General features: G+C 47.4%; 2 protein-coding genes across 5 annotated transcripts in view; both read left to right on the top strand.

The window, feature by feature from the left end:
* Positions 1-5,678, top strand: part of CREB3L2 (cAMP responsive element binding protein 3 like 2) — an 82,893-nt gene extending 77,215 nt beyond the window's left edge. For both annotated transcript variants that reach the window (XM_042795334.1, XM_042795333.1), the window contains exon 12: positions 19-5,678. In XM_042795334.1, coding sequence (XP_042651268.1) covers positions 19-94 — 76 coding nt within the window. In that variant the 3' untranslated portion in view covers positions 95-5,678. The remainder of the gene's footprint in view (positions 1-18) is intronic.
* Positions 5,679-13,612: 7,934 nt separating this feature from the next.
* The window catches only part of DGKI (diacylglycerol kinase iota), a 217,958-nt gene continuing 204,406 nt past the window's right edge, over positions 13,613-27,164 (top strand). For all 3 annotated transcript variants that reach the window (XM_042795524.1, XM_042795525.1, XM_042795523.1), the window contains exon 1: positions 13,613-13,980. In XM_042795524.1, coding sequence (XP_042651458.1) covers positions 13,616-13,980 — 365 coding nt within the window. In that variant the 5' untranslated portion in view covers positions 13,613-13,615. The remainder of the gene's footprint in view (positions 13,981-27,164) is intronic.

The following is a 27,164-nucleotide window of genomic DNA, read 5'->3' as shown; positions in this document are numbered from 1 at the left end:
TTTTTTTGTTCCCTACAGAGTCAGCTCCGAACTAGAAGGCAATGAAACACTGAAGATAATTGAAATAGATAGAAGAGTCAATGCCACCTCTTAAAAATAAAAAAAAAGGCCTTTTTTCTTGACTTCCCTCTTTCCCACATATTTTCAACCAAAGTCCCCCTGACTTGTCATCCTCAGCGAACCAAAGCACAAAGGAGAGGGAGTTCGACTTCTGCATTGACTGGTGAGGCTGTGACTGCAGATGGGATCTCGTCTTTGTAACTCCCTTCCTTACTTCACACACAGTCCCTGTCTTTGCTTTTATTCCTTTCCTGCCTGGTACCGCAAGGGCAGGATTGAATTAGGATGGCAGACGATGCCAGCAGCGTGCCAGTGACCGGTGGGGGGGGGGGGTGTGTGCATGCATGCACACATCCTAATCTGAGCACAATGACATTCTGTAGAAGAGTGACATACGCAAAACCGATGGGAGCATGTGGGTGAGAGGTTTCTTGGGAGAAGGTAATTGAGAGGAAGAGGAGATGCAGCATGATGCTGCTCAGAATCTAGCCACAGCTCCGTGCCTACAGCACTTAGGCCTGTTGGGAGGGATTGAGAAGGATGTGTGCAGCCTGGTTCTGAAGGAACAAGCAAGGGCCCTGCTACTGTTGAGTTAACAGCATGGGCGGGAGAGGGTTGGGCAGTGATGCTGCTGAATTGTCCTCCCCTAGCTCTTTCTCTTCTCCCCTCCAGCCCCTTTATCATTCAGGGGGGTAGGTTTCTCTCTGGGTTGCCAGCAGCCCTGGTAGGCTTCCCTACTGCTTCCACCCTTGTGGAATTCAAGCAAAGATCAGTTGCTCTCCTGTCGCGCTTTGTGTGGGAGAATTACACTAGTTTAACTTAACCTGTTTAGAAAGCAGGTTTTGTTAAATTTATGCAATGTTTTGGATGGATGTCCTTCGGACTGCTTAAGGCGAATCTGTTTAGCTTAAGTCGGTTCCTTCCCAACAAACCAAATCAATGTAAGGCTTAAACCAGAAGTGCCTCCTGAGAGGACCATATGGATTTAATTTATTGGCTTCTTGATGCATTGATGGAATTTCTTATGTAGACCTGATCTCAGATTGTCCTGTGTTTTCCTTTCCTTGCCATCTTCCTGTTACTGTTGTAAATAGTATTTATTAGCTTTGCAAAAGTTTTGTTCAGGCAGTCACAATGAAGAGGGCCGAGCTTCCCCGACCCTGCAAGTGGTCTGGGCAAACTCTGAAATCAGACACACAAATATCACTGCACGCCCATCCCCTCCCCCCCAAACTTGAATTGCCCGAAAATAAAGCCATCTGACTTATCGTCCTCTTACCTCCTTTTCCAGAGATGTGGTCTTAGACCAACTGCTTAGCTGAAAATACAGGGGTGTGGGTAGCCCCAGCTAGGCACGGGTCAGGCCTGGAGGTGGCAGATATTCTCTTAGCAGCACGGCAAGACAGCCGCTGACCCGAGGAGTTGGGTGTGCAGGCAGGAGACAGGGCAGAAGAGGGATGAGGTGGACACAAAGTCACGAGCAGCATTCAGGTCTCCTCCTGCTCCAGTACTCTTCTCCCTGCTTTGTTTCCTCCTTGTCCCATGGAGCTGTTGCCTTTAAGGGTTCTCCCTCTCTCAGTACCCTGGTCCTGCCTTTTCCCAAGCTGTGCTTCTTGCAGTTTGTCCTTGCAGTGGCACAGTCCCCAGGATTTGAGCAGGGTTTTTTCTGGTTATTACAGGAGGGCACTCAGATCCTACTGAGGATGGATTTAATGTGAAAGTCCTAATTCAGCAGGCTAGCATAGCTACTTTACAGTTTACCAGAAGAAGTCGATTTAAAAAAAAAAAAAAAAAAAAAAAGAATAAAGAAATCTGAAGCTCTTTTTTTTCTTTCATTTTTTTCCTAACGATAAATAAGGGAAAAATTAACCTAGCCTTACAAGTGATTTTTTTACCGTGTACAGTAGATATTTCCTGCAAGTATTTTGTAAAATACTGGATTTCTATTTTATTACAGCAGCTGCCATACTAGCTCCTTTCTTGATCTTCATTCTCCTTAGGATTCCTTCCTTCAGTATCTTATTTGCTGCCCTCAGGCCTGACTCAAAACTCAGTGAAATGAATGGAAGGAATTTGGTGAATTACAGGGGGGTTGTGGATCAGTCCCTACCCGTGCCATTTTGAGAAGGTGTTTCACATTAGTGACAGTGAAACATGGGCCTGACTCCGTGAGCTAGTAATGAGTTTTGGTGTACAGACATGCTTTCTAGGTAGTGCCCTAGTCTTCTATTCAAGTGCCTTTTTATTATTTCACCTTTGGTGGCAACGAGAAGAGAAATGCTGTTGTCATCTATTTTTCACAGGTTTCCTTCTAGGCATGGGCCAGTTTCCTCCCTAAAATCTCTTTCCCTTCACAGTGATCGTGCTGGGTCCTCTGAATCATTCCAGTGTCCACCAACAGCTTTTGTGTGGTTATTTTTTTATTTTTTATTTTTTATTTTTTTTTTGAACAATGTAAGGCTCCACATAATGAACACTGGTGGGTGCCACAAGGGATGGCTGCATTGCTTAGCCACATGAGGTCAGCAAAGTGACAGGAGAAAGCTGGGACTGACCCTCCCCGTTACCTTACGGCTGGTCAGCGTAAGCGAGCACGGTCATAGTTTAGAAAAATCCTGAAATGGACTTTATTTTTTTCCAGAGCACCCGTGGTTTGCCACCTCCGAGGGCAACTGAGTGGTTAAGCCTTCTGCAGGAGAGTTCCCGGGCTGCTGAGCGCAGCGCCGCTCTCACTAGCCTGCAGTTTGAACTGTGCCTAAGTAGGAGGCCGCTCAGCTCATGCCCCTTACCAGTTAAATGGATCACCTCCCGCTGCAGGTACAGCTGACTTCACAGTACTAAAACCAAAATTGAATTATTTTTCAGTACGTAAAGGACAGGCGTTTTCGCGAAACCCAAACAACCCCCCCCCCCCCCTCTCCGAAACCTACTTGCACCAGTCACCGTTAAAGCTTTGCCCTTTTGTTTGCTTAATTTGAGCATCCTGGTTCAGATCTAATTGGGAGATGGTCGTGTTTCCATCTGGAGCATTTTACACCGGCCGCGTTCTGGGTCAGGCCTCTGAACTAATTCGTCCAAGCCAGTGTGATCATACCGATTTTCTTGTAACTGTTCGATAATCTCTTTCTGTAATCTTAATTTGTGGAATCCTCTGCGTTATTTCTAGGTACTCTTTCGGGGGAATCTCTTGACCTAGCACGCACGTTGCTGGGGGATTTATTATATTGAGTGTTACTTCTTTATAATAAGGAAAACCTTCGCTTTCCCGTGGCACGGCTGTCGTCATTTTTCTTCAGGGCCCTTAACAGAACAGGTTTCTCTGCTAGATCCCAGGGGCCCAAGAATCCCCCCCCACCATCGCCTGCCCGCAGGTGGCTTTGTGACAAGGCCCTCGCTGTCCCCAGAGGCAGCTCGTGCCCGTGCTGGGTGCCTGGCAGGGGGACAGAGGACGGGACGCGGCAGGCCGAGGCAGCTGTTGGTGCTCCGGGCACGGGGAAGGAGTAGGGAGACCTTTTCCAGGAGGGTGCCGGTGTAAGTGCTTTTAATTAGCTCAGCTGTATTCCTTGAGGTCTTCTGCCCGTATCCTTTTCTGCAGTGATCAGTGGACTTGGTGCTGTGGAATAACGTGCGTGTGTGGACGAGGCAGGCAAAGCCCTTCTGTTGTGCTGCTTAATTTCCGTTTCCACCAGAAGACGTAAGCGATCCTTGGAGTCTCCAGCTGTAACGTTGTGCTGCTTGTCAGCACGATTTTACACACGCTAGTAAACTTAGCTTTTGGCCTATAGCTTTAAAGCATGGCTAGATCTGTCGGGTCTTTGCTTCTAGGGAGATAAGCTATGAAGGAATGGAGGGCATTATTTTTTTTATATATGTGTATTTAAAAAGTATCAAGCACAGGGCATGTGACAGTTCTAACCTTCTTACCAGTGTGTAGATAATGTTGTGTTGTTTTTTTTTTTTTCCTTTTTTCCCCCAGGCTATTTATAGTTCTTCGCTGCGTTTCTCTTATTTCATCTGTACCATTCAATATTTTTCAGCAGCACAGACTGATAATGGATTAGGCTGAGGTTCTTAGGCCAGATCCCAGCTGATAGAGCGCAGCACGCTTTTCACCGTGTTTGGAGGCTGCAGGTCTGATTTATATTGGCAGAGGACCCTTCCATATCTCTCCATATAAAAGTGTATCTCAATGTTTTCCTGATTTTTCCAATGCAGAGCCGAAAATGAATCTAAAAACTTTTCTTCTTTGTTTTTTTGCCTTTTTTTTTTTTTTTTTCCTCTCCTAATAAAGAAACCAACCCACCTCTCCACTCCCATCCTCCCAAACTGTCAGTGGTGAATTCTGTCTAGACACATTTAGAATGTAGGTCAAGTAAATGAATGATACTAATTGCTACGTTGGGAGGGATTTCCACTGAGTATTTGGGCTCTAGATTCTAGCTAATGCCAAGAGGCCATTGTACAAAACCCATGCAGCTAAGAACAGAAGTATATGGAGTATTTTTATACTCCTGGTGACTGAAATATTTCTTTCTCAAGTCACTAATTAGAAAGGGAACATTTTGTATTCTGAAGGTGAAATGGTAGGTCAGTACTTTGTAACTACAAAAGTTATACTAGCCTATATAAGTAGTGTAGTGCTATGATGTATTGCTGCTTTGCACTATAGTGTTAGGGATAAACAACTTTAGGGTTTGCAAAGATGAATGAACTGGCTTACACGCTAAAGCCTTTACAGATAAGATGTAAGGATTCAGTCAGTGGGCCAGGATATTGTCGCTTTCTCATGGCCAGCAAAATGACAGTGGGCGTTCAGGGCGACGTCGAGGGTGTGATCCCAGTTCGTACCGCACCGCTCAGGCCATCAGCCTCCAGTGGAGGCTCTGGGATCGGAATTGCCATTTGGGTTTGTGGTTTTCACGTCAGGCCTTTTTCTGCTCTACCAAGCTATATATATGAATTGACTTCCTACGTAGAAAAGAGTGCCTCTCGCTGGAAACTCTCACGGAGTTCTGATATTAGTACCAGTAGTCTCTTCTCTGCCCTAAAGCCCCTGTCCATACTCTTCCTCCAAGAGTTGGGACTGAATAGGTAAGAGCAAAACACGGGAAAGCTGGACGTGTTGACCTGTCTTACAGAAAAGATGAAAGAAGTGCCAGGTGGAGGGACTCTGGACATCACAGGGAGACCTTCTAGCTCTTGATTCCATAACTCAGCAAGGATAGGCTTTTTCATTAGTTCCACCCTTGTTTTAGCTTTACACTTCCCCTTGCTCTTTAATACTGTGCAATCCTGTTTGTGCATACCTGACCTTTGTGGTATATGCCACTTTCCCTTCCAACCAGCAGGTAAAAATCTTTTTGAACTTTAGCAGCCCATAATTAAGGGAGTGGAAGGGAGAGAGGGGGGGGAAGCAGAGGCAAGTAATCAATTTCTTTTGACAGAACTCCGCTCTTATCTGACTTTGCCATATCAGATTTTAATTCAATGGTGCTGACGTATTGGCGTCTCGCTTTCATTTGTACAGTTAGCCAGAATGAGCGTGAGCGTGTGTGTATCTGTGCACATGGGCATGATGAGCAATTAAAAAAACAAACAAACAAACAAACAAAAAAAAACCATGGAGTTGTTTTTTTTCCTGTAATAAGCGTCGCTAAATAAAGGCATCTACCTGAGCACACAAGGCACATTCCACTCGGTGCAACAGAAAGTCCAGGCGTCGCTTTCTGAGACCGGTTCACATTCCACATCGCCGAGCACTCAAAACTGTCGTACGAATTGCTGTCTGAAGTCTGTCCTCTTAGCCATTTTCAACTGAGATTTGTTGCACTGTGTCATTTTGTGTGTAGGCATAGACTGTCTGGCCTTTCTGTGGGACAGCTCTGGCTTGGAAGAGAAAAAATAATTTCTTTGGGCTTTATTGTATCTTCGGGTGTCATTTTTGTGCTGTAGAATTACGATTTTGAATGCTTTTATGCTTTTATTTTATTTTATTTTAAATGGCGTGAGTTAGCCTTAAGAAGTGGCCTTTGGGAGCTGACGGCTTCAAGGAACACAATTTCTTGAGCTGGTTTTCTGGGAGAGGACCTGAAGCTCCCCCCTCCCACCCACACCACCCCAGGGGCGCAGTAAGGTGCCAGCGAGGGGGAGCAGTTTGCTCGCAGAGGTCGGTACATCACCGTTTCCCTGGGATTCGCTGGCCCTTCCGAGGGTAAATTACCTGGTGTTACCCTCTTGAAGAGAAATACATATCCAGGGCCAAAGCCATTGCCTTGGGCCGTGCAAAACAATCCCTTGTGACTCTAAGTCACCCGGTGTACGACACCCCTAAGGCATTTCAGCTGATCTTTCCCTTTTCCTCTGTTCATGTGGATATAGCTGGGTTTGTGCAAACATTTAAAACTCAGATGAGAAGGACAGTGACACTAGTGCGAACGCACGCCCCCCTCAACTCCTTGGTAAACTGCGTTCCCCCTCAACTCCTTGGTAAACTGCGTTGGAGCCTCTTCTGACTGCAGATATCTCTGTTCTTTTGCCATAAGTCTGTGCGTTCAGCGGCCTCGATTTTTGTACAAGTGCTGTCATCTGGAATCGGTCCCACCTGATCGCTCACACCGCAAACATGTCCATTGGGTGGAAAGAAATTGCTGTTTTTCCTTTTTAAATCACCTGCTTGATTCTGCGAGCGAACAGACTACCTGCTTTTGTAGCCTAAACACGTATGTAGCTAAGTATGTTACGCTTTTCGTTTCTTGCAAATAAATATTTTCTGTAGAAAAAAAGCAAGTCCAGTTTGTTTGCTTTCCTGATGGTTGGAAAAGATCTGGTCTCTCGGCTTGTGCAGGTGCGGCGCTGTGCACAGCGTGCCCGTCTCCCACACGGCAGAACCCGGGTAATTCAGCACGTTGGTAGGCAGAGAAAGTTGAAAATAGCAGTTTTGGGGGGGGTGTTTCACTGAAGGTGGCTGCAATAATGGGTGGAAATGAGGTGGAGGCTGATGGCATTTAACAGTGGCGATGGCACGCGAATGCAGCTGTGCGATACGGCACCGTTAACCTTAAATTCTCCCCCCGTGAATGCGGGATCCGGGGAGGCTGATGCTCAGGGGCCTCGGCCTAGTGACACCGGTCTGCTCGAGCGTGCTGGAGCTTGGCTCGTGTGGGCCAACCAGGTAGTGACAAGACAAGAGGTAAGAGTTTGAAACTGGAAGAAGGTAGATTTAGATGAGATGTAAGGCAGAAATTCCTCCCTGTGCGGGGGGGGAGGCGCTGGCCCAGGGTGCCCAGAGCAGCTGTGGGTGCCCCCTCCCTGGGAGGGTTCAAGGCCAGGTTGGACGGGGCTGGGAGCAACCTGGGCTGGGGGAAGGGGGCCCTGCCCGGGGCAGGGGGGGTGGGACTGGTTGACCTTGAAGGTCCCTTCCACCCCAAACCATTCTGTGATTCTGTTGATTCTATGAAATAGCCCTCTGGAAAGCAAGGCCGTTCCCTGCGCTGAATTTACACGGGGCAACTAACTGCTTAACCTGAAGTGAATTCTTCAAAGAGCTCTTTCTGCCTTGGCTTTTAGGGGTTGGGACCTTTGCTGGCCTCAGCTCCTTCCCCTACCCCAACTCACCCCTCAGATAGCTGAAGAAGCCGTTTGCCTGGGCGAGCAGTCGACATTACGCCCCGCAGCCCAAAAGCACCATCCAGCCAGGGGACAGGGTTGACCTTTTGCTACCGTGAGTAGACATGGAAAAGAAAATAACTTAATTTCTCCCAGCCTGGGGACTCTCTGGCTTTGCCGGCCACCCAGGGAATGTGGCGATTGATGACCTAGTGCAGATGGGAAAATTACCCTGTGCAGAGCTGGCTTCACAAGTGACACAGCCGTTTGTGTGACGCCAGTTTTCTACAAGCAGAGGGACCTCGTATGTGAGTACCATGCATCCATATAACAGCAAGCAAGAGCTTACCCTCCGTGGGAAATACCAGCGATGGAAGTTTTAGTTCCAGCTTTACTGAACTGAAAATGGGGGCATGACAGATGGCTTCGGGGTGCCTCCTTTTCAAGGCCTCTCAAAGCAGGCGGCTTTAGAGGTTGGGGAAGGCAGTGCACCATGAAAAGAGGAACACCCTGGACTGCACCAAATTTGCGGCTGGGGCGGATTTTTAGAAATGCCTCAGTTTTGGGCTAAGGAGGTTAAAGCAGAAAAAGAAACTGGCAGTGAAGTTTAAAAAAAAAAAAAAAAAAAAAAAAAATTCCTCTTCTCTCCCAAGCTTTACCCTGGTGTTTTTAACCCAAGGATTGTCTTTGCTGCCCGCCACCGTTAACTATCGTGAGAGGAAAGGAAAGTGGAATGAGAGGTTTATTTTTTGCCTATCCAGTCTTTTTGGCGCGTCCCATCGCGCCCGCAGCCTGCGCGCAGTGCTCGAACAGAACGGCTCGCCCAGGCGGCGCCCGCTTCCAGCACCAGAACATAACTGTCTAACCCCATCTTGGTCACAGCAGACAACAAAGCGGCTCTTTCTCACAAAATTCAGTTTCTGTACCTGACTGAAGAAGTTCTGTGATGCTTTCTCCTGGAAGGCGGGGGTAGAAGGGCTTTACTTTGTCCTCGAAATTCTGCATCCTGCGCCTTTGCGCTCATCGTTGCGGGGGTTACTGCAGCCGACATCTTTCTCCTGCTGCTGCTGGGTGCCCTTTGCTTTCTGAACAGGCAGTTTCACTGGCTGGAACTATTGATCCAGGGCACTGGTTAGCAGCATCAAGACATACATAACATTTTTAGAGGAAAATCATTAGACTGTGACTGATTGGGGAAGTTAGTTTTAGCTGAGCTCAGTTTTTCCGAGCATACCAAACACTGGCTGGTGATTAAGGACTGGTTCATCTCCTCCGGTCTCAGTATTACCCTTAAAGCATCATACAGCAGGCAGTGCAGCAGGGAGGCTGTTATTAAAAAAGAAACGCACACACAATGCAGAAATGCTGGGTGATGAGCTGTCAGCTCCCTATCACCCTCCAGTACGTGCTGTTCTTTGAAAATGCACGTTGCTGTTTGAATTCAAGGCTAAATTTTGATACTTCTTTTTCGGGCTGCTGATTCCTGTTGCAGGGCAGGAGGAAGGGTGTCCGAATGCACCTTGCAATGCCTCTCATGGCACGGTGTGGGTAGGAAGTCTTTCACCCTTTGCTGTTAGCTATTGCTTGTACCCATTCTACAGCAGCACCCCTGCAGGTATTTCATGGCAGATTCATCACTGGCACTCCCTTTCCTGGTTCGTTTGCTTTGGGTGTTTTAGAAGTAAGGGACCTCACCAGCTTGGAGCGTAGAAGCAGCGAGCAAAAGCTTGCACCTTTGTCATAAATAAAATTATTCTGCAGGACCCATGTCCTGTGGAGAAAGAGCAATGGATGCGGACGGAGGAAATGAGCTTCTGGGTCTAGTCCTGCTCATGGCGTGCTGGTGAATCTGGCTGGCCCTTCTCTGTGCTTCAGATTCCTGGTCTGTGAAATGGGCCCCAGTGGTGGCCTCTTCCTCTTCAGAAAGCACACTGAGATCAACCAGAGCATGGTGATCCAGAGGAGGCCATAATTAGAAACAAAAGCATGTTTCACTTTGTGTCGAACGAGTAATGTTTGTGTGTCTTGTCTCCCTGCAGTTTGTGCTTCAAAAAGCGATTGATTTGATTTCTTATTTTCTTGCTCCTGTCTCCTATTGGCTTCGAATGGTACCCACAGAATCCAGGAATGACTTGTTCAACTTTCTGTAATTAAATTATTCTTAAATGGTATTTACACGAATTCTATACGCTGCTATAAAATTACTCCTTTGTGTATCGTGAGTAAGGAGGAAATTACAAGTTCTGGTCCTTAGCTTCGCCGTGATGGAGCTGAGGAAAGATAACCAATGTAGAGTAAGTCCATGTCTGTTGGGTTGTCTCACTTCCGCTGTCAAGAAATGGTTAAGTTCTGGTTAGCCTTTTTTTTTTTTATTTTTTTTTTTCCTCCTAAAAAAAAAACCCAAAACACTATTGGGAAAAAACCTGGGTTTGATCTGTGTCATCTGTGAATGGGCAGCACCCAGGCACTTCCAAGCCAGGACCAGGCCCTCCTCGTCACCTCCACTGAACATCTTCACAACAGGAATTTCGAGCTGCAGCAGCCGACGCACAGAAAGGGGAGCAGTGCCGCGAAATAGCTGAAAATGGTAAAACAAAAAATTAAATATATGTAGCAGAAAGCAGTAACTCGGCAGAGAACTGATCAGAGCCAGCACTGGCAGGGCTGCGGGGAGAAGCTTCTCTGCCCAAGAGGGAGATCTGCCGAGGTGAGGGCAGCGGGCGCCGTGTTAAGCCTCAGCACCCCTCAGTTCCCCGACGGGGAAGCGGTGTTCCACTGGAACTTCAAATGCTGACCAAAAGCGAATGTTTTCGTGGGCTTATCTATTGGCACTGGATCTGGGAAGGGCAGCTGGCGGCAGGTTCAAACATGCTTTAAAAAAAAAAAATTAATTTGGGGGGGGATGCAAATACATACACACGCACACACGTGTGTGTGTGTATAAATATAAGTATTTTTGTATGTTTTCCTGGAGGGTGAATATTGAGGGTTACCCTGAGGGTGAATTCTGTATGACCTTAAGAAATACGAAGCGTTTAAAATAGACTGACTTCTCAAGGTCTAGCCTGACACACCAAGCAAGTAAGGTTGCCTCACCCCTTTCTTCCCCACGCTCCTTTTTCACATGTCCGCTTCTTTTCCATTAGGAATAGGGTTTTCAGTCCCTCCCGCTCTGAATAAAACCTACTGCAGTGCACACTGGAGTGTTCAGAATGGGATTTAACAGGCATGTGAGTAATGGAATAAACCTCCTTCCCTTGGCTTTACTCCAAAAGGCTGAATTCCCTCTGTTCTCCTCATTTCCTCTTCCAGTCCCCTCATCCACCCTGCTTATTCAAGGCATGCGGTACGGCGAGAAGTTTCCACCCAGGAGAAAGAGCTCCCCACCTGCTGAAGCTTGTCAGCTCTCCCAGGTGAGCAGGGAAGTCACCGTGGAGTGATGCGAGGTGCTCCTCTTTAACCCCACAACCCAGCCCTTGGCATTAAGAAACGAGATTCCCAGCTTTTGCTAGCACAGTGGTCCCAGATACTGGCAAAACCTGCCAAGAATCTATTTTTGCGCTTCTCCTTTCCTTTCCTGATCCAGGGGCATGCCTGCAGCCACGTCTTGGAGCAAACGTGCTGCTCCGACAGAGTTTCTGCAGTTTCTGCCTTCCTCAAACCACAGGAATTGACAGCTATGCCACAGGTGTAATTGTGCAAGCAGGGCTTTCCTTCACGAGCCTCAGATTCTCCCGTAATTGCTGATATTCAGACAAAGGCACAGCAAGTCGATTTAGCACCTCAATTTGCAAATGAGTCAGGCAAATTGCAGCAGGCAGAGGAAGAACAGGTAATCCCGGAGCACAGCGTCAGCGTGGTCATGTGGGCAAAAGGGTTGCTGACGAGCAGGAGCTACAACGGGGGGGTTTATGCTGGAGGGGGAGGACGTGGCCCAGGTGGCGTGGATGTCCGCTGGAGGCGGGGGTAGGAAATTCTGATTAGTTGTTAGGCTTTGCTCCAGATGCTCTGGGGGAGGCGGAGCGGTTTGCTGGGGCACAGGCCACAGAGCTGTTCTCGTGCGGACCAAAAGGCTAAAAGAATAAAGCTGTGAGATGATGCATACTGTTCTGCTCTCTGAGTGCAAAATTAATTTGCAATTAAAGTGGTTTGTTGTTTTTTTTTTTTGTTTTTTTTTTTTTTTTTTTTCATATGCCATTGGCATTTTCTCATAGCAACAGACCATACGGTTTTCACCAACAGCAAAACCCTGAAGATACCACTGATGGGAGAGGGGCTTATGGCACTGCTCCTCATCCTTGAAGCTGGCTGTTGGGCTAGGGCTGAACCGGTTTTTGACAGTTCCACCTCAAAATGGCTGTTTCTTTCTGCAAAAAAAAAAAAAATAGTTGTCACTTGCTCTGAAATTGGATGCTTTCACTAGCACCATCGGCTGCTAATTTCCCTGGGAGTTCAGCTGGAGACTTGCCAGCTGAGGTCCCAGCTCTCCACGGAAAAGGCAATGACGGTTTCAGTAGAGCTCCATGCTGGCTTGCAGATCTCTCTGCACGCAGCTCAGAGCAGGACCCAGACCTCCTTTCAGCAGTTCTGCATAAGAGCTCTGGTAGTTTTGCTTCTAACAAGCCACCTATTACATCGCTGAACTGTGCTTTCTTCTATGTGCTTCATTAGTAACTAAAAGTACTCTGAGGTTTGGGGGAGAAAATTTAGATATACACTGGGGGAAGCGTATGTGCATGCAGATAATATATGCCTCACTGATGCAGAGGGCTAGAATAGAATTTTGAAAGTTGGTTCAACTTTTAAATGCTCGAGCTGCAGTAAGAAGAGCCACTTTTCATCACCCTTCTCTACCGCCAGCGAGGGGCAGGAAAATGTTGATTGGCTGCTTTGTAGAGCCTGTCAGTGCAGGAGTCCAGGCGAGGGATGTGTGCACAGTCAGTGCTAAGCAGGGAGAAGCTGAATCTTTAAACAAGGCGGGAGAAGGAGGGAGAATCAGGCGTCAAGAACCTACTGAGTGTCATAACTCTGATGGATGCCCAAGATTTTGCTAACGTTTGCACGCCGGTGCATGTGGGCAGCCGGTAGATGCCGTGACCTGCCTGAGTTTGGATCATGCCACCGGCTGTGCTGTGGCATGAGGGTCACGAAGAAGGGGCAAGGCCACGCTGGGAAGTCACCCGTGGAGAAGGGGGGTGGGTGTGTGTGTGTGTGTGTGTTCTGAAATCCGTTCCTGTAGGGTTTGCTTTCTCTGTGGGGCGTCATCGTTTGTGCTTCACCTCTTTTTTTTCGTGTGTCTTTCTCTTTTGGATCGCATTGCCTTGGAGAAGTTTTGGATGCAGAAAATAAAGCTCTGGCTGGGCATAGTTCCTGCTGTAATTCCCGCGCAGTCCCAGACCTTGCCCTTTTCTGTACTTTTTGATCTTATTGTCAGCTGATGCGTTTAAATAGCCCCGCGCTGACACCTCCCTGGGAAGTTTTCCTTCGTCTCCCCCGGTGAGAGAAAGGGAGAAGCAGGGAACGAGGCGGGCGGACAAGCTCTTTTTCCTCAGGGGCGCCGTGATGCTTGTTGTCAAAAGATACCTCTTGGGAGTTGGGTGCTTTGATTCTGAGTGTTCTAAATGGAGATTGCCTGGGGGGGGGGAAATAAATAAATAAAAAAATATATATAAAAAATCAGAAGCGATTACTACGTAAGCAAGCACGGGGTATAAGATTAGGGCATCGCTGGGCGCTGCGGGGCACTTGAGCTGCCTCTCGAAGGCGTTTCTGCCGTGCCGGCTCCCCGCGACGTGGGGGCGTGGGCGTGGCGCGGCAGGGCGTGGCGGCGGGTGGGTGGGTGGGGGGGGGGGCGCGGAGGCGGGTGCGGCGCGGTGATTGGCGGGCGGGGCGGCGGGGCGTGGCGGCGGCCGGGAGTTTCCCACAATGCCCCGCTGCAGTGCGGCCGCCGATGGATGCTGCGCGGCCGCGCTGCCATTTGCAGCCGCCGCGGCTCGCAGCGCGTCCCGCGGCCCCGGGAGAAGCGGCCCCCCGGCATCCGGAGACCCCCCCCCCCCCTCCCCGGTTCCTGCAGCCGCCGGCCGCCCCCCCCCCCCCTCCCCCGCTCCTCCTTCTCGGCCCCACCGCAATGAACCCCCCGGCCGCAGCCGGCGGGGAGGAGACGGGGGCGGCGGGTGGCGGCGGCTGCCGGGGGGCCGAGGGCGGTGGGGAGGCGGCGGGGGCCGCCGGGGTCCCGGAGGAACCGGGGCTGGCGGCGGAGGAGTCGCTGGAGGAGAAGCTACGGAGCCTCACCTTTAGGAAGCAGGTGTCCTACAGGTGGGTGCCGGGCGGGGGGGGGGAAGCCTCCGGGCACCCTCCGGGCACCCTCCGTACCCCTCGGGGGGGGGGGGGGGTACCTCTCGGCCACGGGCGGCGGCGCGACCGGGCAGCGGCGTGAGGGCAGCACCTTGGAGCCTGAGGGGTCTTTTTCTTTATCCCGACGGCCAAAAGAGATATACTTTCCCCCCCCCCACACACACACCCCCCCCACACCTCCCCCCCCGCCCCTTTCCCCGATCGGCACTCCGTTAAGGCAGCGTTCTGCTCCCAGCCCCGCCGCCGGGTGCGCGGTGCGGGGCTCCTCCGGCTCGGCAGCGGCAGGGGAGGTGGGGAGAAGTGTGTGTGGGGGGTGTGGGTGTGTGTGCGGCGAATGTGGATAAAACTTCGGAGTTACTCGGAGAGGGAGTCGGGGATCTTGCCCGGCTGCCGCGGGGCGGGGGGGATCGGTCTGCCTGTAAGCTTTGCCCTCTTCAACAAACCCACGGCCGCCCGTGTTCCCGGCGCCTCCAAACGCTCGCAAAAGGGATGGGAGAAACCTCTCTGGCGGCGCCGCTGCTCCCGAGAAGGGTTTCTCCGTGGGAAGTCCCACGGAGCGCGGGTCAGCCCTCCCTGCCCCGCTCCCCCACCCGTGCCGGCAGCCGTTGCGTAAGCCCCGGCGGTGGACAAGACACGGGGGGGCTGCTGCGCCCGGCACCCCCACGCGTGGCCCCGTGGTGCCAAATGAACACTCTATAACCCAAGCGGGGTGTTAATTCCGTAACCACGGTCTTGCATTTTTATGGCCGTGCGTCTATCCCGTATCTCCGACGCCAAATAAATGGGTTTCTCCCGTCTGTGAATACACCCGCGTGAAGGGGCTGCCGGTTTGTCGGTTTTCTGTTCCCACCTACGATCTGTTAAATGGTCAGCAGCTGCCGAAAGGGTTTGCTGAGAAGCTTCGTGCCGAAAAGTTCTTGAGTCTTACCTAATGCTGGCTGCTTTCTGCCTGCGAAGCCCCGGCGGAGGCAGCACATCCCCGGTACCTCCTGTTCTGGAGCGCTCAGGGATGAGCCGCCTTAACTGGGAGACTAGAAAACAGAGAGCTGCTCCTTATTTTGTTTCTGCGAGGAAAGAGAGACTTTTAGCTCTAGGTAAATTAGCTGAAGAATCTCCACTGGCATGGAGATACTTTTTTTTTTTTTTTTTTTTTTTTTTTTTTTTTTTTTTTCCTAACGTGCTGTCAATTTGCATCCGAGATAGCTTCGTGATGGTTTGAGTCCCTGCACGTGGTAGGGCTTAAAACTGATGTAATTAATCACTCTTCATAGCTGAAGTTTTATGTAAGACTCGAGAGATTTTTTTCCCCCGAAGGGCTGATGGTCTCACTGGTGAGTGTGAAGTTTGGGATGATTCATACTAGACTGAATAAGGTGAGTGATGTGAAAAGGAAAACTTACTGGACACCTAAAGAGCATTACATCAGTCACCTCCCAGTGCTTTTTCGTCTCTACCCTGTTGGTTTTCCTAGCACACGTCATTTAGGGGCAAGTTGTCTGTTGCAGGTAAAGGCAGGTTCTGTAGGTGGGCTCTTGAAGTAGCTGCTAATTGAGAGGTTTGCTAACTAGTCTGCTCTTGGTACAGAAGGCGCGAGGTTTGCAATAAATCTTGGCGGTGTTTCTACTCAGGCTATACGTTTTCATTTTTATTTCATTAATTTTGGCATCTTCCCACTTTGGGGATGGGTATTTAAAATCTGCGTATAATGTCCTGTTTTCTAGATTATCCAGAAGTGTGTTAAAGACATGGGTGTTCTTAAAGCTTTCTGCATGGTGGATATTTGTAAGGGTTTCACAATAAATGACTGTAGGAAGAAATGTTGCATTTTTTTCCTTTTTTTTCCTCCTACCTCTCCTCCACCTAGGCAAGCGTACTAGTCCTGAACCTTCAGATATAAAAGCCTGTTCCTAAGCGTCTCTTGATGCACGTTACTCATCCTAGCTGACACAGGGTATATGCAAGAAAGTACATTTTCTTTGTCCTTGGATTTCCACACCTTTTTTTCTTTTGGAGCTGGCTTCCTGCAAATAATGCTCACTCCCTCATTTGTCCCTAATGAGAACAGCCTGAGTAGAAAAACTCCACAAGGACCCCCCCGAGCTCTCCACACCCTGCACCCCCCAGGCTCCTTAAATTGCTACCATTTCTCTCAGTAGATGATGGTGCTGAAATACGTTTCTAAAGGTAAATGACTGTATTATATGCAGGAAAATCTGTGTTGTCACGTGGACTCCCTTATCCACTAGTACAGTAGAAGTTATTCCAGGCTTCATACGGACTTTCAGACAGCTCATCTAGGATTCTCTATGCAGGTGCATTACACTGACATAACTCATTTATCCGTATTTATACATGCAGAAAAAACCCGACAGGTGGAACTTGCTTAAAATAATTTCTGACATGCATTTTGATGAATCTTTATTTTGTTGGTGGCAACTGAAGTAATGAAATGGGCGGCTGAAAGACAGATCAAGGTATTGTCACAAGGGACGAAAGGAAGAAGAAAAATATTTCCTGTACCAATTTTATGTTAATCACTTCCTATTATGAAACTGTGGTTTACCTGAGTTGGGCTTAAAGTGTTACCTTTTCTTTTTTTTTTTGCTAAATAACAACTGCTTTCACTGGCATGCAAATCTATTTAGCTAATGACGTAGTTGATGCATACAAATAACTTCTCAGTTTCTCTAGAATTGTACCAAAACCACGAGTAGCATCGCCCAGAAACCGATGTTTTGCACTGATGCGGCCGGCGCCTTACAACGTATTAGATAATGCTGTCCTACGTCTGCGATGATTTTGTGTAATCAATCCCAATGTAGGCATGTTTGTCTCCCATGTCGAACTGTCAGGAGGAAAAAAAAAAAAAAAAAAAAACTTGCTTTAAATAACCCAGGTGTGCCTGCTAGGGAGCTCAAACCCCCCTGGCCACGTTCCCAGCCGTGCCCATCTCGCACCTGGCGCTGTCTGCACCAGAAGCTCGTCGCTCCGTCAAGAGCAGGTGTTGGCTGTTTTCTCCCTAGCAATAAGCTGTAATTATGTGTACCTGCGCAGTGGGGATATGCCACTTCGAGTCGGTGGGTTTGAAGAGTGTCTTCTGCCCGTGCTGCCAACGCGGGGGGCTCTGTTGGCAGAGGGGGGGGCGCCCGCCCTGCCCGGTGCTGCCGGGGCTCAGCCCCCCGGGTCCCGCCGGGGAGGGGAGGTTTGCAGTCAGAGGTGTCGATCCCTTGACGAAGCGTAGCTTGCAGAGCTGGTCCCAGCGCAGGCGAAATGAAAGCTCAGAGAAACGGTCTCTCGTTTCTGCCTCGTACGCTGAAATGGGGCCAGCTGGCTTAATAGTTGGATGCTAACATCAGAATGCCGACAGCTAAGCGGTCGGTTTTAGGGCTAATTTTTTACCCTACAAATATGGAATTAAGTCTCTTAAGGATATTTTGGCTTTTCTGCTTAGAAATCTGGACTAGGGGCTCACAAAGCGAAAAACGTTTTTTCCCAAACTCATAGAAGCAAAAGTTCAATTTCCCACCCCACTGTGAAGAAGCTGACAGATGAAAAAAATAAAATTAAAGAATGACTGAATTAAATACATACTCCCTGCCAGAGAAATGCTCTCTACAGATGACTGGTCCTTGGAGAAGTGTTTACTCCCTACCTTTCTAGACCAAGCAGAATAGTTTCAAGATATTGTGATGCAAAGCTAGTGGGTAAATGGTTCTTTCCTTTTAATTTTTATTACTTTGTCACTGCAAATTTCTGTGAGGAACTTCACAGTCGCTTTTAGTTAAAGTACAGAGTGAAGTAGCTTTCCCCAAAGTAATTTTTGAAATACAGAAATTCAGATTATACCAGAGAGATGCTCGATAGGAGTATTTCAACGATAAAAAGCTATGGCTAGAGAAAACTTTGGAAATAAAGCTCCGACCTGCAAGTGTCCCACAGGCGTTTGCAGCTCTAAAAACTTAAAATCACAAGGCTACATTTCAGATGAATTTTTTTAAATTTAGAGAAATAGGAAAAGGTAAAAAGCAAAAGCACCAAAAAAAAAAAAATCACCCCACCCCCCCCCCCCCCAAAAAAAACAAAACAAAACCAAAACCAAAAAAACAACAACAACAAAAAAAACCCAAACCCAAAAAACCCACCCCAAAAAAACAAACCCAAAACTGGAATGGCCAACACAAGCGAAGAAGCAAACCAACCAAAACCATCAAGAATACAAATGTTTTACTTTCATTATTAACTATCATTTAGAAATCCAGGGAGTGTGGATTAGTGTCATTCGAAGCTGTAAGTCTGAATGGCCCTCTTGTGAGAGCTCAAGTGGCGTTGGGCAAACGCTCGTGGCTAGGGCACAGCTTATCTAGAGAAACGCGATTTCCTTTAGAGCCAGCGGAGGAACCCCTGGGCGGCAGACTCTAGGACTCCTGCTTGTACGGGGCTCTGGGATTTCCCAAACCAGGGCTGTAAGGAATCGTCTGGGAGCCCTGGGCCCCGGGCTGGAGGCTTCGTCGCCGTGTTCTGTCTGCAGCTGGGGCGGTTCGCCTGCGCGTTGAGCTTTCGGCGATGGAAGGGGCCGGAGGCACGGGCTTCCTTACCTCGCCGCGTCCGTCGGCCACCCGGTTCCGCTCAGAAATGTCACTTCAGACATTTCTTGAGTTTCCTTGCCTGATGTCTCTCTCTGGCTTGACAAACGGATCGGTTCCGGACGTGCCTTGTGTGCTTTCCCGACCTTTCCTCTGTGAGCAGAAGCCAAGGATCAAGCTGGCCTCGCCTCCCGCGCCGTCAGCAATAAAACCGCTTGTCTGTCGTGGCAAAAAAAGGAGCTGGAGTTATAATTAGACTGGGGTTTATTGCTGCGTTTGAAGGAGGAAAAGTTATGGCAGTGAAATCATGGGAAACCCCTGATTACACAAGCCTCGTCAGTGTTGATGAGCATAGAAGTACCTGGGACTACAGATGGGGCCTTAGCCCAAAATGGAAATTAAAGGATAGGAAACGTCCTAATTTCTTTGCTTCCTTTACTTACAGACACGATAATGATCATAAAATGCGCATCACTTCTCAGTGCATATTAGCGACAGGATGGTAGAGGTGTCTCTTATTAATGACTTAATTATTTTATGAAATATGACAGCATTTTCTAGTGTACTGTGAAGCATTATAAATAATTAAAGCTGAATGGCATTTGTAAAAATGAAAACACCCCACACAAATCTTTGATCTCTTGATTGTGTTGATTTCTTTTACTTAAGTTTCCTTGAATCTTAATACATCCTATTGCTATAAAGCAATTAGGTTATTCTGCATGAAATTGATGGGCAAATTTTTATCTTCTACCAAGTGTCAAGAAAATGATTCTCACTCTCCAGCCTAATCTCGTAAGATCTGCTTACAACTGTCTTTAAGGGTTTGGGGTATGTACTGTACAGAGTCGCTACCACCCGCTCATTTAAATAACAGCCACTCAATTTACTTTGTCACCCAAAACATCCACCACCATCTTATGGTTTTCTCCAAGAGCATACCACTGGGTGGTTTTGGCACATGAAAGGTCCTTCGTGAAGCTCTTTCATTTATAAAGCTTTGAGGTGGAAATTCTGCGTTGGAGCATATTGCAGAAAAAGGCTAGGGTAGTTCAGAAACAAGAATCGTGCCGTGGGGAAAACCAGGCTGACGTGTCAAGTTCCCTCCTGCCTTTGAGATGGGGCTGCAGGTCTGGCCATCAATGCCTCTAGGTCCCACAAAGGAAAAGGACTGTCTCTGAATTTAGAGAATGTCTTGTGCTCTCCCTTTTGTATCTGAGGTTAGCAGTACTTCACAAACGACACGGGAAGGATAACTCCAGGTAAAGCTACATGTGAGCGGCAGTGGAATCCCAGACATCCTTGGAAGGAGATAAACGCACCGGTGATTTGGAAGCAGGAGCCTCTACGAGTGCATAATAAAGCTGCTGTGTAGCACAGGCACACCCAGCTTGTCCTGGGACTGTCACAGGTGGAAAATTTAATCGGGTAATAAATGCTGAATCAGATGCCATGTTACTCTGATGGGGTGGAAAAACACTTTTGTTCTGGCTAGTCCTTTGGAATAAATGAGCAGGTAGTCGGCTTTTCTCACCTGGGTCTGTCATGGGGCCGATGAAATGATTTGCTTGAAGCTTCACTGGGCTTTTGACAGGTTTGGTTTTTATTTGGAAATTTGGCCAAGATGTTGGGAAGGTGATGCATATGTGCAACAACTTGCTGTGCACTTCCTGCTTCTTTATCGGTAAATCCAGCACAGCCCAGGCATGAAACACTGACTGTCAGCCAAAGGATTTCCCAGATATTAAGGAAAAGAGGGAGAGGGAAACAAGAAAATAATCAGTCAAGGGAGGCTCACAGCTTTGTGGCAACCTCTTCTAGTTACAGAAGTGATGATGAGGAACTTTGCTTTGGAATAAAATGGATGTAGAAAGTTGGAGCTACTTTTTATTGTCTCACTCTACAAAGTTTTTTTTTTGTTGTTTTGTCTGTTTGTTTGGTGGTGTTTTGTTTTTTTTTTTTTTTTTTTTAAATCTTTGCATGTGGGATAATGCATTAAGTTAATACTGTTCACCTGCATGTGTCCAATGATTGAGCTCCTCCCCTGGCCCCATGTGTTTTGAATGATTTGACCATTTGTCACTCTTAATGGAACAGCTGTGTGGGACTGGGTGTGTATGAAAAAATATTTAATAGTCTGTTAAGAGAAGACTGTGTGTGTGTGAGTATGCATGTGTACAGAGTCTATAGAGGTCTCTGTGTGGGTTAGTGCTGGGTAATTGGTGGCAGTGTATGGGTAAGGTGGCATCATGGCAAGTAGCTCAGGGTGAGGAAGGTGTCCAGGTATGACGTGACATGGGCATGGAGGACTCTGCTGTGTGTTTTGCAGGTTGCAGCTCTGGGGGAAAACCACCTGTGCTTTCTACGAAATAATTACTGGAACTTGGGTGGGGCCGAGGAAAGTGAACCAGGGTGGGCTGTGTGTTGGGGAGCCTTGGTGCATGCTCTGTATAAACGCCCAGGAATGTAAGGTAAGGGGATGTCATGATGTTGCTAATACCAATGTATGGTGTGCAGTTTACCTCCCTTTATTTAACTGTCCTTTCTTTGGAGGAAATACTTATTTATTCATGTAAGATATTAATATGTTTGATCACTGTTGAAGGCCTTAGGTCTGAGGGAAAGTGCTGTGCCGAGAGCTGAGTCCAAGGTTCACAGGCCCATCTAAAGCCACCAGGTCTCTCTGGTTTCATTTCTATTTCTGTCTGTACCGCACTCTTTAGGTCCCTTTTCTTGTTTCTCTCGGTGTGGACGTGCTGGCCTGCGGGTATAACTGCTTCCCTGGTGCCCAAGTTGTGCCAGCCTGTGATTTACCCTTTAACCCTGTCTCTCTCTCAGGGTGCTGAGATTCTGGTAAGGATGAACGTGCAACCCACTTTATGCTGCCAGCAGCGAAGTTGATAGCATTTCAGTCAACTCATAAAGGCTTTATTTTGCCTCTCTGGAAACTTGTCTTTTGCGTTTTGCCTATAACTTAATTCAGGGAAGATTTTTTTGGTGAAGATTAAGATGCATGTGGTCCTCACACCGGCACCACCTTGTTTAATGTGTGCTGGCGGCCGTGTGCCACAGGTTGGCCATGATCCTGCACAGCCTTCCCCGTCCAGACTGTGCCTGAATCCTTCTCTGAAGATAACACTGGGCTTGGGGTGACTGTGGTTATAGGATGGAAAGTGGATTTTTTTTTCTTTCCCCCTTGAATTTTACTAGAATAATTTCTATTACGAAAGACCTATCTTGGTCTGCAGAGGAAAGCCACAAATGAAGTAGGAGACAGTGTAGTGTCAAGAAAGTAGCTGTTGGGTTTTTAACACCCAAAAATCTGGTGTGCTGGTCAGAGTCTTACCTCAAACAAAAACGTCTAATCCTTGTCCGTTATACTTTGTCTCATTTCTTCCGCTTGTGAGGCTGTAATCTGTAAGTGATAACACCTACCTAACAAAGGTGGTATAGGATCTGGGTCTTTGTAAATCCATTTTGAGAAACAGAGACAAAGGAAGATAAGGTGACTTATTTAAGATGGCAGATGGAGCGTGTGTGACACGGGGAAAAGATCCTCAACCCTAGTTCTAACAGGAAGGCCTCTTATCCAGGTTAAAAGGAGAGGGGAACAGAAGAGAAGGAAAACTGCAACTTTCAGAGAAAGCCTGAAAGTTGTGGGAGAGGCAGAGGACAGCTGCGCGTGAATATTACAATTTGATCTTGTTTAGAGTACAATACACCCAAGTTTTATCTCTGAATTATTTGTGCGTTGAGCAAATGGGAGGGTTTGTTTTTAAAGAGCTATGGTAGCTTGAGGCTGCCGGAGGGCACTAAGTGGTGCTTCTGAAGGTCTCAGCACCTCCAGCTAACTTACTGAATGGCTCTGCGTAAGGGTAGGTAAGGGGCCGAGGGGGAGGGAAAAATTTATTACCTGGTTCTGAGGAACTAATGGTCACTAACTCCTGCACTCTTGCCAAAGTAAACTGGTACAGGGCTGAGCCCGCCTGTACTCTAGGATTGAGCCTGGTTTTTCCCTGATGCTTTGTGTACTGCATTGTTGAGGAGGCTTGGTGTTTTGAGATACTTCTGCTAGAAAAAGGCATGGTAATGAGGTCCTGAACCTTTCGGTCCTGGATTTCCCTTCAAATGCAGCTCTGAACAGCACTGACAGAATTCTCTTCCGTTTAACGGCTGTTTGAAAGCTTATCTAACTTCAAAATTTACAGTTCGTAATGGGAAGATGCTAGTTTATCACCTGGTCTGTCTACCTCTTTTTGAGGGGTTATGGCTTCAAATTCCATCTGTAAAGTTTTCCATCTCACTGGCCCTACATAGCACCCGACACTAATCCCCACTGCCCTAGAAAAATGGCCCTGTAGTCAGAGAGAACAGAGGTGTCTAATTGTACTTAGGTTTGAGGCAGTCTAACTTAACTCATCCTTGCTCCTGCCCTGTGCCTTTGTGGATAAACACGAGGGGGGGAGAAGGTGTAGGAAGATGAACTCTCTCAGGCTGCTGACAAGGTGTGTGTCATCAGCAACGAGTTTACTCGTTGGCATTGGGGAGCAGTGCCGCTGTCTGCCCGATAGCCTCAGCTAGGCTACGGATGCATTGCAGAGAGAAACAATATTGTTGGCTTTTTGACTCTGTGTAGGAGCCCTTGATGGAGAGATGTGGGCTCTTTTTGAATGTCCAGGGACTTGGAGGAAGGTGTTTAGTGGTAAGAAATGGAGGTGCAGATAGTGGGAATGTGGTGAGTGCGTACCTTTTTTTGCTTTTTGTTACCTTCTTCAGATGGGTACAAAATTCTCCATCCTTCCCTTGCCATTACTAAGGAATGTGTGTTTAATATGTAGGTCTAAAGTATGCCTTATTAGGGCTACGTGATACACAAGTGTTTAGGGGTATGACCTGACACTTTCTACATGAGAAGAAAAATAAATTCTCATGTTTAATATAGATACAAAGAGTGCTATGCTCATGTAGTACTCACTTCAATATTTGTAATTTCACTGACTTCGAAATAATTCAAAATTGGGAAATTTGTTTCAGTATTTCTAATTTCTTTCAAATGTTTCTGAGTTTGGCTTTTCATCAAAACAACCAACCAAGCCCCAAAGAGCTGGATTATATGCCTTCTAAATTGTATGACTCATCAGGAAGCTTGACCCACCGGGGAACATTTTCCAAGTGGGGCAGGGATTAAGCTTCAATTGCCCAGATTCATGAAAGATGATGAGTTGAACATCTCAGAATCCCTCTGTGTTCTGAAACTGCTCCCTGATGCTGTATAATATGCAGGAGAGGGGACTGCCTGTGATGCTCTGCGAGGTGCCATGGGGTTTCTGGGCATCGTAGGAGAGGATGAGGAAGCAAAATGGCTTTGAAGCCTGTTAGCATTAAAAGATGATGAGAAAATACCTTCCTGTCATCACTTTATTTCATTAGGTTGCTAATGAGTTTCCTCTAGGGATGGTAATGGGGTAGTTCTTATGCTTTTATCCAATTAGTGAATGATCCCAGGAGTATATCCTTTTGTTGTGAAAACACATCGAGTTTCATTCCAACTGGAGCAGTGCATCCCGTAGGTTCTCTGAAGGCAATGAAATGCCATGTGTAGGTGTGTGCTAGGCCAGGTCCTTGGTTATTAATTGCTGGTATTAGCCTGATGTAAGGTTTCAAGATGATGCCCTAGCGGGCAATGGACTCTCCTGTGAAAGTAAGTGAAATGCCAAAGATGTGAATAAAGTTTCATTATGAGTTTTGAGGTTAGTTGTAAGTTGAGACACAGAGAGAATGCACGCTAAAAACCCGTGTAGATAGGAGACAAAACAAAAGTGCCTCTGATGCTATTGCCTTAAGGGTTATCCAGTACCAGTCAGTGTCCTGCCAGCTGCTCGTGCTTGTAGGATCATTTGCTGCTGGCACTCTATTCACCTCCAGGTTCTAGCCTGATTTAAAAAAACCACTGAAGTAGTAATTAGAAGCAGTACCAATGCAGCTGGCATGTTTGGTCGGGGATGGCCTTCCATTAGTGGGAAGAACTTAAGCTATTCTTTATTTTTCATTTCTGTCTCTGCAGGTAGCCAACAGTTACAACTGTCACTTCTCTTGCAGGGCAGTAGATATCACTTCGGAGCAGGTAGTTTATTTGCTTTGTCCCTGGCTGGTTTTTATTGTGATAGAATTTCTAGATTTCTTTATTTTTGAGATGTTCCTTCATCCTTTCCATTCTGTAATTTGCCTATGTCGCCCTCCCTTCCTGCCAAGACACTGGTGCTCTTTGTGGGTTGACGTACCTGGGGCTGTGTGGTGCATGGTACAAAGAACACACAGGTACGTGACACTGGGCTTTACATTCTACATGGTTAGATTTAAGTTACTGAGCTCACTCCAACAGCGTTTCTCCTGCCTCCGAGGCTAATGGGAGCTTTATAGTCCAGTGCTGCATCTCTGACTCTTTACTATCAAGGTGCTCACAATAAACTGCTTCCTTTCCCCTTTAGATTTGCAGTCCTGGAGATTTTCAAGCCTTACGGTGGCAGACTACGTTGCAGTGGCTGCAAAGTGGTTACGTATGTTTTTTTTTGTGTGCAGTTGGATAGAAAGAGACTGGTTTTGGACTTTTCCCTGTCTATGTAATGCAAACCTATGTCAAAAAGGAGGAGGCACCATTTGCCTTTGCCAACTTGTCAGCTTTTTTCCCAGCTCTTCCAGATGTTGAAGGAATGCTGCAAGGTGCTCGACAAGCCCTGCTGGTGAATAACAAACAATGCTGGAGTAGACTCACAGTAGCTTGGGTACAGGATAGAGTTGTGATGCTTCTGTGGACTCTTTTGGCCTTGCAAATCTTGATTCAGCCTGGACAGCAAACAGCAAAACAATGTTTTTCATTTCCTTGAGTCTGATGCGGGCCATATCATGATTTGATAAATGCACTATGAGAACGAACAGCAAAACTACTGAGTGCTGGGTTATTTGGTCTCTGTCTCGTCAGCTTTTAGTTTCTCTCCTTTCAGCAGATAGTATGAGGGGTGACTAATGTCAGCTGTGATTTTTGGGGCAGTTATGAGCTGGACGGAGACCAATACAGCAGTTAAGATGCCCCGTCACAAATCCTATATGTGGTGTTTAGAAACCGCTAACCTCATGGCCTTCAGACAAGTGACCTAGGAGTGGCAGTTCTTTCCCAAAGTATCTCTTCACCTATCAAACCTTAATCCACTTGAGAGGGAGAAAAACTGTAACCTTTAGCAGGGATGGCTGTGGACAGTCTGGCCTGGAAGGCTTTGGTGCTCTCCAAAGCGGGGAGGGCTGGCTGGAGCACAGCTTTTCTGCTTCCCACAGAGGATGCTCTATGTCTTTTCCTCTGGGAGTAGTCTGGGCTCTCCCAGCCCAGGGCAAGCTTCTGTCCAGACCCCTCTTGGGGGTGTGATGGACGTGGACACGAGCTGAGCATTACGTATGTTCATTCAAGCCTGTGGGCTCTCTCAAGGCAGAAACACTCCAAGAAATGGTCTCCAGGGCAGGATGGACTCAGAGAGATTGTGTGTGAGCTCTCCCCTTATTGAATGTGTTTCAGAAAAACCTCAAATGTGATGATCTCTCCTTTTTATTTATTTATTTTTTTTAATGGAATAGATTCTGCTCCTTATTTTTTGTATATTTTTTTGTTTTAAATGACAGATGCAATGGTAAAATATCTCTGGTGGCTGTAACTGATAACTGGAAGAGATCTTTAATATAACACACTTTTTTATTTCCTCATGCGTAGTCACCTAGAGTCACCTGTTCAAGATCAAGTGATGCATTCTTACATATTTTCACCTCACGTCTGGCAAAAATGTGAGAGATCAGATAATGGGGAATTTAAGGAAAGCCTCCTCTAATCCTTTGGTTGCGCAATATGGTATTTTCTCCCTAATCCCTGGATTGTGTAATACACTCCTCTCTTTACCCCTACCTCCTTGGTGCTGAAAAGAAAGCAACCAAATATAATTATGCCATCAGTTCTGACGGGACTGTGAAAATATCCTCACCCTACCCATACAATAGCTGCTTACATTTCCAATTCTCTTTTTTTTTGAAGAAAGGCTTTGAGTTTGGTGTCTATATTGGTACCCGGTCTGGTATCAAATTCAGGTAAAACAAGTGTACAAAGCGAATGTGGCAGAAGGGGAAGGCAAGGCTGCTGAACCCCGCGGTGGGGGCTCCTCTCTCTTCGCAGCTCCTGCCGCGTTTCTGCAGGATCAGAAGGTACGATGACTAATTTTGGGAGGGAGATGGAAGGAAGAGGGGGGAGCTGGCCTGTGGTTGTGAAAGCGGTGGGTTCTTTCCTCCTGGCTCCCTAGTCGCTAAGTAAGGGCTGTTGTTTGTTCAGGGAGAGTTGCAGTGCAGGCGGCGGCATGGAGAGCTTTCATCACACGCTGATTACGCCTCTCCTGACTTAGCAGAAAAAGAAGGTAATTCACTTTCTTTTTCAGTCTTTGGCCTTTATCCTGAGATTACTCATGTCTTTTGCTTCCTGAAAACCGCAGGTCATTTTCTTTTACACGTGAAATGCCGAGATACCAGATGGCC

This window comes from Tyto alba, unplaced genomic scaffold (assembly GCF_018691265.1).
Source record: "Tyto alba isolate M040663 unplaced genomic scaffold, T.alba_DEE_v4.0 Super-Scaffold_21, whole genome shotgun sequence".
Taxonomy (NCBI): domain Eukaryota; kingdom Metazoa; phylum Chordata; class Aves; order Strigiformes; family Tytonidae; genus Tyto; species Tyto alba.
Note: the sequence above shows the minus strand (reverse complement) of the source record. Positions and strands in the feature narration are given on the sequence as shown.